The 15,127-nt window shown below is 44.1% G+C and overlaps 1 protein-coding gene across 1 annotated transcript in view; it reads right to left on the bottom strand.

Moving 5' to 3' along the window:
* LRPPRC (leucine rich pentatricopeptide repeat containing) overlaps window positions 1-13,737 on the bottom strand; it is a 313,757-nt gene extending 300,020 nt beyond the window's left edge. Inside the window, exon 1 of the mRNA XM_077485668.1 lies at window positions 13,573-13,737. Coding sequence (XP_077341794.1) covers window positions 13,573-13,667 — 95 coding nt within the window. The 5' untranslated portion in view covers window positions 13,668-13,737. The remainder of the gene's footprint in view (window positions 1-13,572) is intronic.
* Between the last annotated feature and the right edge of the window lie 1,390 nt (window positions 13,738-15,127).

Genomic DNA, 15,127 nt, shown 5'->3' with positions numbered 1-15,127 from the left:
TTAAAATAAGGTCTCCAAGGAGCTATTAAGATAAAGGGTTACCATTTTCACCTATAGACTCTTCACTTACTGGACTAATATCCGGATTTAAAGTGGTTGTAAACCCTTACAAACCACTTTGACCTACAGGTAAGCCTAGATTAAGGCTTACCTGTAGGTCCAAGAAATATCTCCTAAACCTATACGGTTTAGGAGATATTTACCTGAAGACAGCCACCGCTGTCAGCGGTGCGCAGGCGCACTGGGTAAGCCGCAGATCGTGGCAATATGCCGCTAGTGTCGGCTCCCGTGCCAAAGAGATTCCCACTGCCAGACGTTGATAGCAATACCACTGGTGCTCTCACCTCATAGGCATTAAAAAATGCCTTGAATACATGCCTTGACCATCTGTGAGGGCCCTTGGAATGCTCACAATTCTCCTCACAACTCTCTGGTGGGACAAGATGGCGGCCGCGTGAGGAGAATTGTGAGCATTCCTGAATTCATCTTGGTGACGGCGTGAGTGAACGTTACAGATTAGGCCGGTTGCTGTATCTTTTCCAGAACACCTCAAGACACGCACATTGTACTATGAATCCAAGGGCCCCCAAAGACTGTTAAGGCATCTATTCAAGGCATTTTTCTAATGCCTAAGGTAAGAGCGCTGTGAGCGCACCAGTGGAATTGCTATCAATGTCTGGCGGTGGGAATCTCGTTGGCAAGAGCACAGTCCCTCACCTGGATTTCATTATTGAACTATTTTTGGTTGACACCATTTTCTGCACATTTGTAGCACTTTAGTTCCGTTTTGCACTTTATGGGCTGTCAGCACTTTTTATTTATTGCATCTAACACTTTATATGCGATTTGTTTGATTTCCCTTAGTTTGAGATTTTGAAGTTATTTCACTCAGAGGTTATGCGCATTATCTGCATTGTTTGCACAATTTTTATATTTGAAAGGTACACCCCTTCTTGCTCTGCAAGCCTCCGTACATTCAATAATGACCATATAGCTGGGTTTTCTCTTTAAGAGTTGGTTGGCATCACAAAAATGCACTCCAGCTGCGTTTCTGCGTGCATGTTTTTGAGGTTTTTTCGATGTGTTACAGTGCATTATATCCCCCTTTTTTTTTTCCATTTTTCCCCAAAGTTACCTTGGTTTTTTTTCCCCACGAGATACATTCGGGTGCGTTTTTCTAGTTTTTTTTTTTCCCTGACACTGATATGAACTATGCCACTGGAACCCATAAAATCTACTGTCCATGAGTTTTTGATGCAGAAAAAAAAAGGCACAGAACTATCCAGTGAACCGACCTTAAATCACAATGTTATGTGAAGAGCCTTTAGCAGCTAATCGATTTCTTCCATGGGCAATGTGTGTGAAGTATTTCTACAGCTTACACTCAATTCAACACATACATTATCCTCCTTCCGATTTATATGAGGAGACCTGGGACCAGAATGACAAATCCCTTTAAGTAATTAGGGAGGCTGTGCCTGCTGAAAAAAATCCAGAAGAGGGGACTGGCGGTGAAAAAACAAAACCTTTTAGGATGGGGTTAATAACTTGCTCAGCAGGACCTGAAGCATCAGTAGCAGCTGTTCTGGAAGAACCCAACTCCATTACTGTCGTTGATCCACCTGACACAGAGGTAATCCACCTGCAGCTCCTGATCACTGACATAACCACCATGAGGCGGAGCATCCCGCTGACGTCGTCATGTACGGGAAGTTGACCAGAAGTTCATGCCATTTGCCGGCTGGGTGATTTTATTTGCAAAGTGCATGGTTTACCCACATTTGTAAGTGTCATTTTAACCCAATGGGGGTTATTTACTAAAGGCAAATCCACTTTGCACTGCAAGTGCACTTAGAAGTGCAGTCGCTGAGTCATCTGAGGGGGACATGAAAGAGGAAAAAATAAATAAAAAAAGCATTTATGCTTGCGCATGATTGGATAATAACCCTTTCATGACTAAGCCTATTTTTGGCATTTGGTGTTCACAAGCTAAAATCCATTTTTTTTGCTAGAAAATTACTTGGAACCCCCAAACATTATACATATTTTTTAGCAGAGACTCTAGAGAATAAAACGGCGATTGTTGCAATATTTTATGTCACACGGTATTTGCGCAGAGGTGTTTTAAACGCAACTTTTTGGGAAAAGGGACACTTTCATGAATTAAAATAAAAAACGAAACAGTAAAATTAGCCCAATATTTTTGCATAATGTGAAAGATAATGTTATGCCGAGTAAATAGATACCAAACATGTCACACTTTATACACTTTATAATTGCGTGTACTCGTGGAATGACGACAAAGTACGGTAAATAAAAATCTCAATAGGTGACCCTTTAATTTTTTTTTATGGTTACCAGGTTAGCGTTACAGAGGAGTTCTAATGCTAGAATTATTGCTCTCGCTCTGACGATCGCGGCGATACCTCACATGTGTGATTTGAACACCATTTACATATGCGGGCGCGACTTCCGTATGCGTTTTCTTTGCTTCGCGAGCTCGCGGGGACGGCGGGCGCTTTAAAAATGTATTATTTTTTTATTTTATTTATTTTAAAATGAATACATTTTTTTTTTTTTTAAATAATAATTTGATCACTTTTATTGCTGTCACAAGCAATGTAAACATCCCTTGTTACAGTAATAGGTGGTGACAGGTACTCTTTATGGAGGGATCGGGGGTCTAAAATACCTCCAATCCATCCTTTACACTTCAAAGTATTCAGATCGCCGAAAACGGCGATTCTGAATACTGTATTTTTTTTTTTTTTTTTTTAATCCAGAGCCATTGGCAGCCGAGTAAACAGGAAGTGACGTCATGACGTCGCTTCCGTGTTTATTATTAGGATACTGGAATGAAGCAGATTCCAGTTCCTCCCCAGCAGCCAGAGGCATCGGAGCTTGAATCGGTGCTCACGATAACAGCGGCGCCTCCTGCTCCTCCGGCATAACAGCCGAGCGGCTTTTAGCTGCTTCGGTTGTTATGGCTGGATAGTCAATCGTCCGCTCTAAAAAACGGTACCGGATGATGCCTGCAGGTGCGGGCATCATCCCGGTATAACCCCCGGAAGCCGAGTACACAGCTCTGCGTATGCTCGGCGGGAAGGGGATAAAATCTGTAGAGCTTCCCCCTAAGATCTACAGTGATTGCAATTTCAAGTGCACTTGTAGTGCAAAAGTGGATTTGCCTTTATTAAATAACCCCTTTTATATTAAAGTGGTTGTAAACTCTCAAAAAGTTAAATAAATAACCTGCAAGACAAAGGCATAATGAGCTAGTATGCATCATTATGAAATACTTAGCTTAGAAGCTGTTGCAGTGTTCCTCGTTATAGCGCTGTGACCGGCGACACGTCTCCCGAAGTTATTTCCGGGTTCGCGGGCTCCGGCGCTGTGATTGGCCGGAGCCGCTGGTCACGGCATAGCTACTGAATGAACGAGCTGATTCTTCAGTGCACATGTGTCAATGACATCAGCACATGCGGATACAGTGAATATCTCCTAAACGGTGCCAGTGACTGTGGATACTGCTAACACTTTTCTTGGAAGGAGGAAGATATTGTTCTATTTATTCATAACTGTATGTTAAAAGGGGTCCCTTTTTTGGGGGTGGGGGGGGGGTGGGGTTGGGTATTTCTCAACAGCAAAATCAGTCTGTATATGCATACTTGTTTTACTCACTGTGGAACCTAATGGGTTAATTCTCTGCATTGTGTAAAAAGGATGTTTGATCTCGTCTTCTCTGATCATCCCCCTTTTCCACAGTCCCCAATCCATCTCCTGATAGAACAGAGCCTTAGGGTGCACTCTGCACATGCTCAGTTTGGTGTACATTGCTAGAGAGTTTTTTTTTTTCTTGGGAGGGTGCATGTGATCTGCACATGGCCAATCAGCACTGACCAGACAGAGTGTCAGGGGTCCTGCAGCCTCATAGGACATCAACAGGGGAGAATTAAAACTCCTCCTACAAGCTTTAACCAGACACTGATACATCTCAGAATACTGCTATGTACTGCTGATGAGAAACTGTATTTAGCAGTTTATTTTTACTAAAATAACTGGATTTGCATGGTCTGTGTACTGTGGGAGACCAGATATAGTGATTGCAGGCTCTTGGGTTTATTAACACTTTAATGAACATTATGCATTTTTTTTTTTTTTTTTTTTTTTTTTTTTATTAAGGTTGCACCGATTCCGATACTGAGCATTTGCACGAGAACTTGTGCAAATACTCTGTTCCCTAAACCAAGACTAAAACAGGGGTGGAAGCATTTGACCCCAACATGTCTTATGCTTCATTTAAAGTCCCAAACCCCTCCCCCTTTTCAGATACATAAGCCCATACCTTTGAGGTGCAATTTGAGCCCATACAAAATTATTAGACTCAAATCACACTCCGCATCCGATGTACCCCACCATTCCGGTGTGAACCCAGGCATGTCATTGTGACTTCAGCCTGGGTTCACACAGAAGCAGTTTAGGAAACCACATGCGATTCAGGCAGGAATTGCACTGCATTGCTAACATTGGTGGAGAGCCGTGGTTTGCATCCAGAATGGCGACTGCTCACCTGGTGTGGCGTTTTTCTTGTTTGAACCATCATTCGTGGTTATCTCTAAACTGATGGCCTTTTTTATGCGTCGCCTATGAAAAATTTTGGGTTCCAAATTTTGACGTTGTGTCACTGGCTCATGCAAGTGTAAAGGATAAGTTCACCTTTGCAACATGTTACATGTCCCACTAGAGCTGCACCATCATTAAAGAATTTAGATCGCGATTCTACCCCCTCAGGACATTAAAACAGCATTTCCTTGATTCAGCACAGATAATTCTCTGCTCACTGCAGATAGCTGTAAAAAAATAAATAAATAAATAAAAAACACACAACAGGCAGCCTAAGTTTATCACAACATGGCTTAGGCTCGGTTCACACAGGGGCGACTTGTCCAGGCGACTTCGCCGCCTGACAAGTCACGCTCCGTTCTGTACTATGGAACCGTTCTAATAGGAGCGACTCAAGTCACTCCGACTTAGAAAAAAGGTCCCTGTACTACTTTTGGGGCGACTTCAGGCGACTTGCATTGACTTCTATACAGAAGTCGTTTTGCAAGTCGCCGCTGAAGTCGTTTGCAGGTTGCGTCTGAGTCGCGCTGCAAGTCGTGCCGTCCCTGTGTGAACCGAGCCTTAGGTGGAGATAACTATAAACATTGTAACATTTAGTTCTCTTAGATCAAAGGGATGAACTTCTGTCTGCCTGCAAATGGGGTCAGTTTAACCCAGCGGTAGGGAACCTTTTTGGCTGAGAGAGCCATGAACGCCACATATTTTAAAATGTAATTCCGCGAGAGCCATACAATGTGTTTAAAACTAAGTTTTATTTTTTTTAATCGACTAATTTCAATTATAAACTGTAATATCCACGTCAGCTCTCCCACTGTAATATCCACATCTCCCTTACGATTGTCTGCTTGCTTACCACTACACAGGCAGGCAGATCCATGAGCAGTTGAGGCGGATGATGATGATGATGTCAGCGAGCCGCACACCTAGGCTGCCGCCGGGTGTACCAAGATAGCCACAGCTCTGGAGCTAGGCCGAAGCTGCGGCCTTTCCTATGGGCTCAACCCATGGATCGGTACACCACGCAATCCGCGGATTGAGAGGCAAGAGCCAGGTGCAGCCATCAAAAAAGAGCCACATCTGGCTTGAGAGCCATAGATTCCCTACCCCTGGTTTAACCACTTAAAGACTAAACCTGTTTCTGACACTTGTTGCTTACAAGTTAACCGCTTAACGACCAGCGCACGAAGATGTACGTCCTATTTTTGAAGAGGGATATCTCGGTAACGGCAGCAGCTGCTGCCACAACCGATATATCCATCTCTTCAGGCGCCGGTCATCTGTACGATAACGGTGGTCTCCGCGGCGAGATCACCGCTATCAGCGGCGGGAGAGGTGCCACCCCCCCGCACCTTCCGCTGCTTACCGGAGCCGTCGGTAGCGGCGGAGGCGATCGGGTGCTTTCGCTAGCTGGGTATGGAGACGAGTGAGGCTAAGATGGCCCCCACTCGTCTCTATACCATAGGAGGGCGGAAGCGACGTCAAAACGTCACTTCCGCCCATACCTCGTAAAAGGTATATTTTTTTAAATGAAAAAAAGAAAAAAAAAAAAAAAAAGGTTTTTAAAATCACCCCGTCACGACGAGCTTGCGCACAGAAGCGAGCGCATACCTGAGTAGCACCCGCATATGAAAACGGTGGTCAAACCACACATGTGAGTAATCGCCGCGATCGGTAGAGCAATAATTCTAGCCCTAGACCTCCTCTGTAACGCAAAAAATGCAAACTGTAGAATTTAAGTGTCGCTTATGGAGATTTTTGAGGATAAAAGTTTGACGCCATTCCACGAGCGGGCGCAATTTTGAAGCGTGACATGTTGGGTATCAATTTACTCGGCGTACCATTATCTTTCACAATATAAAAAAAATTGGGCTAATTTTACTGTTGTCTTATTTTTTTATTCAAAAAAGTGAATTTTTTCCAAAAAAAGGGCGCTTGTAAGACCGCTGCGCAAATACGGTGTGAAAAAAAGTATTTCAATGACCGCCATTTTATTCTCTAGGGTGTTAGAACCCCCAAACATTTTATATTGTTTTTTTTCTAAGTAATTTTCTAGCAAAAAAAATGGTTTAAACATGTAAACACCAAATCTGAAAAAGAGGCCTGGTCCTTAAGTGGTTAAAAAGTGTTCCTAAACTCAGTGATATGAAAATAGTTCCTCCGCCCCTCACAGTGACCACATCTTATAAATCTTATTTTTACATGAAAATACTGCCACTATATACCTTTTTGGATGATCTGTATACCACGGTTACATAATAAACTGCACAGTTTCTCCAGTGCTGAGAGTTCAGGTAGGAGATTTCTACTATAGCCTGTATACACACCCACATGTGTGATGTCAAGATTATGTAACCCAGCTAAACCTGAGAACAAGGAAATGTTCTCTCCAGCATAAAAAAAGACACAGGCTACCCTGCCTGTGTTAGCTGGCTTTCCCCAGATAGGCAGTGCAGGAGGGGGAGGATCCATACAGGTACATACAGGATACAAACACAGAGGACTAATCCCTTAAGTTCCACCAGTGAATATAACAAGCATGCTTAAAAAAATATATACACATACACACACTAGTGTGGGTTTAGTAACACTTTAAAAACAGTATTTTTGCTACAAAATTACTTAGAACCCCGAACATTCTAAAAAAAAAAAAATTATTATATATATATATATATATATATATATATATATATATATATACACACACACACACACACACATATACACATACATGCTTTTTTTTTTGCAGAGGCCCTAGAGAACAAAATGGTTGCTGCAATATTTTGTCACACTGTATTTGCGCAGCAGTCTTTCAAACACAATTTTTGGGAAAAAAGACACTTTAACCACTTAAAGCGGGAGTCCGCCGGGACTCCGCGTTTTTTTTTAAACGCCAGCAGCTACAAATACTGCAGCTGCTGACTTTTAAAATAGTGACACTTACCTGTCCAGCGCGCCCGTGATGTCGGCACCCGAAGCCGCCGCCATCTTGGGTATGGGAATCAGGAAGTGGAGCCTTTCGGCTTCATTTCCCGGTTCCCTACTGCACATGCGCGAGTCGCGCTGCGCAATAAGGATGGACCCGCTGCCTCTGGGATCTGTGTGTTTCCCAGCAGGCAGCGGGGAGACTTTCGAAAAGGGGCGTAATCTACGCCCTTTTCCGCAGAGAGATATCCCGGAAGTGGGTGCAGATACCTGTACTGTACAGGTACCTCCACCCCCCTCCCCCCTGAAAGGTGCCAATTGTGGCGCCGGAGGGGAGGAGGGTTCCGATGAACGGAAGGTCCACTTTAGGGTGGACCTCCGCTTTAAGGACCGCCGCAGGGCAATGTACGTCGGCACAATGGCACTGACAGGCACAAGCACGTACATGTACCCCTCCCGCTGGCTGCGGCGGTCCGTTTCTCTTCAGGAGCGATCCGGAATGAGGGGATGGCTGTTGGTTTCTGGCCATCCCCTCTCGATCGCTCCTGGCAAATGAAAAGCTTCCCCTGCCTGTGTAGTGTAAACACAGGCAGGCAGGAAGTGATGTCATTCTCCTCGGGGCGGTCTTTTTGACAGGACTGCGAGGAGAACAGAGAAAGTAAGTGTGCACCAACACTACACTGACATGTAGGCACACAAATCACCCCCCCCCCCCCCCCAGTCACAGTGTCACTGATTGCAGTGATCATTTATTTACTGATCACTGCATTTAGTGTCAGTTGTGACAGTAAAAACTGTCAGGGCAGTTAGTGTTAGGTCCAGGGTAGCCCCCTACCCCCCCCACAATAAAGGTTTAACCCCCTGATTGCCCCTAGAGTCAACCCTTTCACCCCCTTTTGCCAGTGTCACTAAGCGATCGTTTTTCTGATCGCTGCATTAGCGTCACTGGTGCCGCTAGGTAGCTAGTTATTTTTTTAGGATAACCGCCAGGTTTTTATAGCGCTAGGTAGCCCCATATACTACCCAATAAAGTGTTACGGGTGACTCTGGTTAGTTTGCTTTTTATAGCATCAGGGCACCCACCATTTATTACCCAATAAAGGTTTAACCCCCTGATCACCCAGCGGGTGATATCAATTAGGTTTTAGGGTCAGGGTCTGCGTCGTCCCAGGCAGCGCTAGGTTAGTGCCAGTACTGCTAACACCCATGCTCAAAGCATACACCTCCCATAGTGGTACAGAATCTGAACAGATCAATATCTGACTGATCAGATCTATACTAGCGTCCCCAGCAGTTTAGGGTTCCAAAAAAACTCATTATTAGCGGGATCAGCCCAGATACCTGCTAGCACCTGTGTTTGGCCCCTCCGCCCAGCCCACCCAAGTACTGTATCGATCGATCACTGTCACTTACAAAACACTAAACACATAACTGCAGCGTTCGCAGAGTCAGGCCTGATCCCTGCGATCGCTAACAGTTTTTTTTGGTAGCGTTTTATATTTAAATCCTGAAGGCCGTGCTTGGTTTTCGGGGTCCCATACGCGGCTAGGCTCCCAAAAAGTCCCCCACATGTGGTATCCCCGTACTCGGGAGAAGCAGCAGAATTTATTTTGGGGTGTAATTTCACTTATGCCCATAGCATGTGTGAGCAATATATCATTTAGCGACAACTTTGTGCAAAAAAAAAAAAAATTGTAATATTCCTGCAACTTGTGGCAAAATATAAAATATTTCATGGACTCAACATGCCTCTCAGTAAATAGCTTGGGGTGTCTACTTTCCAAAATGGGGTCATTTGGGGGGGGGTTTGTTTTATTTTGGTATTTTATGGCCTTCGAAACTGTGATAGGTAGTGAGGAGTGAAATCAAAAATTTGCACCCTTAGAAATCCTGAAAGCAGTGATTGGTTTTCGGGGCCCCGTACACGGCTAGACTCCCAAAAAGTCCCACATATGTGGTATCCCCGTACTCAGGAGAAGCAGCAGAATATATTTTGGGGTGCAATTCCACATATAACTATGGCATGTGTGAGCAATATATCATTTAGTGACAACTTTTTGTAAACTTTTTTTTGTCATTATTCAATCACTTGGGACAAAAAAAAAATATTCAGTGGGCTCAACATGCCCCTCAGCAATTTCCTTGGGGTGTCTACTTTCCAAAATGGGGTCATTTGGGGGGGGTTTGTACTGCCCTGCCATTTTAGCACCTCAAGAAATTAGATAAGCAGTCATAAATTAAAAAGCTGTGTAAATTCCAGAAAATGTACTCTAGTTTGTAGACGCTATAACTTTTGCGCAAACCAATAAATATACGCTTATTGACATTTTTTTTTACTAAAGACATGTGGCTGAATATATTTTGGCCTAAATGTATGACTAAAATTTAGTTCATTCGATTTTCTTATAACAAAAAGTAGAAAATATCTTTTTTTTTTTTTCTTCAGTCTTTTTCCTTTTATATCGCAAAAAATAAAAATCGCAGAGGCAATCAAATACCATCAAAAGAAAGCTCTATTTGTGGGAAGAAAAGGACGCAAATTTCGTTTGGGTACAACATTGCATGACCGCGCAATTACAAGTTAAAGCAGTGCAAAATTGTAAAAAGACCTCTGGTCCTTAGGCTGACAATTGGTCCAGGGCTGAAGTGGTTAAGGAATTAAATAAAAAACTAAACAGTAAATTTAGCAAAATTTTTTTGTATTATGTGAAAGATGTTACGCCACAAGAATCGTGATCTTTATTCTAAGCAAGAAATTTGCGACTAAGCCAGAATCGTGCAGCTCAATGTCCCACCTGCTTTTAGGGTGGAACATGTTCCAGCATCTGCACCTTCTTCCCCCGATGCCCCCCCGGACAGAGGGCAGGTGTTCCTCTCCCTGCACCCACCGTCACAATCTAAAAACAGTGCAGGGCCCAATGAGTTATCTACAAATTTCTGTGAAAGAATCAAGTACTGTTGGCCACTGCAGCAGATGGCTCAGGTTCTCAACTGTGATTGCATTGGTGAGCATCCTTGTAGCTCATTGATCTTCCTGCTCTCATGCAACTGCCTGCCCATATCAGAGGTACAGGCAGAAAGCTATCCCGAGTCTGCAGGAGTTGGACATTGCACCGGTGATCAGTTGATCATGGTGCAATGTTCTGCAGCCTTCTTGGGGGGGGGGATTATATGCACATTCTTTTAGCTGCAAAAAACTGTCCATTTATTATTTTGAAAGGGTGAAATTTGCCTTTAAAGCATTTGTTACCCCAACACTATATTCCTGATATGTGCCTGCTGTGCCATGTGCTTGTATGAGAAAGTATCATGTTCTCTTTGTATTGCTTCCTTTGTGTAAAATCCCTGGTGTTCCTGCTAATCCCTCTACTTTCTTATTAAAAACTGACCACACTAAGTAGGAGAACTGAACGTGGTCAGTTCTCTAGCTATGCTGGGGATTACGTATGCTCTTCTCCAATGATCAGCCTTGTCCCGACAAACCCCTGCTGCACAGCCATTCACTGGGAAGCTCAGCATGCTGCTTGGGAATGTCATCACAAATAAATAATAAATATATATATATATATATATATATATATATATATATATATATATATATATATATATATATATATATATATATATATATATATATATTTATTTTTTTATAGCTATACAAAAATGTTTTTCCTTTCATTTCTATTTTATACTGAATAGATTGTTTTTTTACATAGTAATTGTTCACGTTAAGGTTTTATTTGAACCAACCTCATCTTATTCTATCAAAAAAAATTGGGTAAAATATTAAACTCAGACAGGGTAGGTTCAGGGACATGCACCCACACATATTGGGAGCAGTGGCTGTGTCCATGCAGCTGCTGCATCCCAACAGACATCAATGGAACTCTCTGCACAGGCATATGGTACCCCCCCCCCCCCGTGTGAAAGAGGCCTAACACTTAACTTGCTCCAGCACCTGAATCTGAGGGCAGCGGTGTCATAGGTTCCTGTTGGTCAAACTCCTGTGAGGAGAGAGTGGGTGGTATTACTGGCACTGGGTGTATCTATAGCAGGAGTCCCCAACCTCCAGACTGTGGACCGGTACCATTCTATGGCCTGTCAGTTGCCGGGCCGCACTGCCTCCTGTCCCTTCAGCTACTGCACATGAGCCGGCTCAGTGAATCAATCAAGGAAAAGCAAGCCAAGATTCCCCTGAAAGCACACACAAATGCAATGCAAAAACAGTGCGCCACACAGGGGGATGCAGGATTTCATGGACGGGACAGTGCCGATCCCCGGGGACTGCTCTCCTATGCTCATACATTGCACAGAGAAAACCGCATCTGATAGCAAACGACACGCTGCATCTGGTGGCCGGCAACAAGCTCAGGCATCCCACTGATTCTGCATTACGGAGAGTTAAACAATTTAATTATATAGGACAGGGGTCTCCAGACTTTTGAAACAAAGGGCCGTTGGGCCAGGCGGGAGGAAGCGCGCCCTGCCGTTGGGCCAGGCGGGAGGAAGCGCGCCCTGCCGTTGGGCCAGGCGGGAGGAAGCGCGCCCTGCCGTTGGGCCAGGCGGGAGGAAGCGCGCCCTGCCGTTGGGCCAGTTTAACTAGGAGGTGGCGATAATCGGCATTCCTCTCCTTGTGCAGACAGGGTGTGAGTAGAAGAGAGCCGATAAGTGTCTCTTCTGACATGGGGGGGGGGGGGGTACCCAGTGCCCCTCAGTGATGCCCATCTGTGCAGCTTATCAGTGCCTAAAGGAGTGCATGCTTGGCCAGCGCGTCAGTTCTAGGAACTAACGTCACACCAGTTCCCGCAGTGCCACCGAGCCGGGTGTTCCCCCAGCTAAGATGATGCAGAGGACCAGATGTGCAGTGCCACTGCTTATATGCTTGTGATTGCAACACTGACTTTTACCTATTAATGTTTTCTACAGCTACACTTAGTAGGCGCTCGGCTTCTCTTCCACTGCAAATACCAATTATTGCCCATCAGCGCAGCAAATCAGTGCCATCCTATCAGTGTCCCTCAGTGTAGGAAAAACAAAAATTACTGATTTACAAAATTTTGGAACAGAAACAAAAAATAATTTACAAAGCCATCCATAACTCTGCCCCTAGTTACATCACAAGGCTAGTCCCAAAATGACGCTCTCTTCAGTCATCCCAAGACCCCCTGCTCTCCTCCTCCCATGCGCGCCTCCAGGATTTCTCCAGAGCTTCTCCCATCCTTTGAAACTCCCTACCCCAATCTGACTGTCCCCTAATCTATCCATCTTTAGGCGATCCCTGAAAACCCTTCTCTTCAAAGAAGCTTATCCTGCTTGTAACTAACACTGTTTTACTTCCTCCATCAGCTCATCCCCCCACAGCTATCACCTTTTGTATCAATTGACCCTTCCTTTATAGAGATTGTAAGCTCCAACGAGCAGGGCCCTCCGATTCCTCTTGTACCAAATTGTAATGTAACTAATGTCTGTCCTCATGTTGTAAAGCGCTGCACAAACTGTTGGCGCTATATAAAACTTGTATAATAATAATTTAAAAAAAAAATTTTTTTTTTTTCAAAAGTTTAGATTTTTTTTCCTATGTTTAGCAAAAACTAAAAACAAACTCAGTGGTGATTAAATACCACCAAAAGAAAGTTCTATTTGTCTGAAAAAGTTAGTTTGGGTACAGTGTTGGATAACCGTGCAATTGTCAAAGTATGACAGTGCTGAAAATTGGCCGGGGCAGGAAGGGGGGTGAAAGTGTCTTGTATTGAAGTAGTTAATTTTTTTAGAAGTGCCTTTACGTTAGGTGCAGCCAGGCAACCGGCATTTTCAAAAATGAAGCCAGCCAAGGCGTATTTCTCATCTACTATAATAAACATGCAACACCCCTGTAGAAATAATGACATTATACAACAAGCAGGCTGCCCAGATTTCCAAGGACAACTCTTCACATGACTGACAGCCAGCTAGAACCCACCTGCAGACGACACCCTCTACAAGGGGTCACCGAGCCCTTGCACAGCCCTGGGAGGGGAAGGGACTCACCTGACTGACACAGCCGCAGGCCGCACGGTACGAGCCGGCAGGAAGCGCAGCCCCTGGCGAAGGACAAGCCGGGCTCCAGCTAACAGAGCAGCCATGATGATCACAACTCACGCCGGTGGCCAAGGACAGTGGAAACACGTGATCACACAGCAGCCAGAGCACGCGCGAGACGCAGTGGAAGTGACGCCAGGGAAAGCCGGAGTCCGGGCACTTCCGCCAGTAGAGCGGTGTCGTGCTGTCATGGCAATCGCCGCCGGGTACAGCTAATGTTGGAGGAGATAGAAGCTGATGGCAGGATTGGTGCTGTGATTGGTCACACTGCGCCAGGGCTGGAAAAAGTTTTAAAGAAAAGATGCAGCTGCTCTATAATTATTATTTTTTTTAAAAGAATTACTACTCAATACATTTTTATTTATTTTTTGCACCTTTTTACTTAATATATGGATAGTAGTGACAAAAAAAGACAGTGGGCAGCAACAGTTTTCAAAAGTTTTGCTTCCTGGAAAACATTTTGTGATTATGATAAACCACTTTGAAGCAAAAATATAATTTAAGAATGACAGCAGGGAATTGCTAGGTCTGCAAAAGATCTGGGGCTAGAGCTCATAGCAGGTCACCAACCCTTTTGCGGGGGGGGGGCACGCCAATGGCACTGATAGGTGGCATTGATGAACACTGATCGGCTGCACTGATAGGTGGCAGTGATGAACACTGATCGGCTGCACTGATAGGTGGCATTGATGAACACTGATCGGCTACACTGATAGGTGGCATTGATGAACACTGATCGGCTGCACTGATAGGTGGCATTGATAAGCAATGATCTGTGGCACGGATAGGCGGCGTGGCATTGATAAGCACTGATAGGCAGCATTGATGAGCAATGATCTGTGGCACAGATAGGTGGCGTGGCAGTGGGCTGGCTTCTCCTTCCTTCTCCCTTTTATACCTATAATTCGTACGAATCCGAAATACGAATTTTTATGCATATGAATTCTGTATGAAATACGAAATTTCATATAAGTACTTTGGATCCAAATTCCATTACAACAGAATCAGACAGAATGTTCATTAACTACGATTATTCGTTATGATGAAGTTAAAACCCCAGGAAGTCAGCACAGCACAGGGATGATGGGAGCCCCTCATAATGATAAATTCCTCATAACGAACATTTGTAATTGTTACGAAAAGTTTACGAATCTAACGAAAATTCGTATTTCGTACGAATCCGAGTTGAATTTCGGACTAATTATGAAATATGAATTAATTTTAATATGAAAAGGAATGGAATGAAACAAAACAACATTTTTGATGGTGCACATGTCTAATACATAGGTCAATACTCTATTACATGTTGTCAGGAACAGGATCACCTGTCAGATCCACTGTGGTTTTCATATCTGAAGGGTATAGAGCCCTGGTGTCCACTAGTAATTGTCTCCCAGCAGATCCCAACAATTAGTCCCCACCTGATACTGCCTACTGGGGGGCTATTTAGTCCGTCCTCTAGCATCCCACAGTGGTTCAGTTTTTTTGCTTGCGTTCCTCTAGT

This window comes from Lithobates pipiens, unplaced genomic scaffold (assembly GCF_037356315.1).
Source record: "Lithobates pipiens isolate NorthernLeopardFrog02 unplaced genomic scaffold, aLitPip1_a1.2 Scaffold_18, whole genome shotgun sequence".
Classification (NCBI taxonomy): Eukaryota; Metazoa; Chordata; class Amphibia; order Anura; family Ranidae; genus Lithobates; species Lithobates pipiens.
Note: the sequence above shows the minus strand (reverse complement) of the source record. Positions and strands in the feature narration are given on the sequence as shown.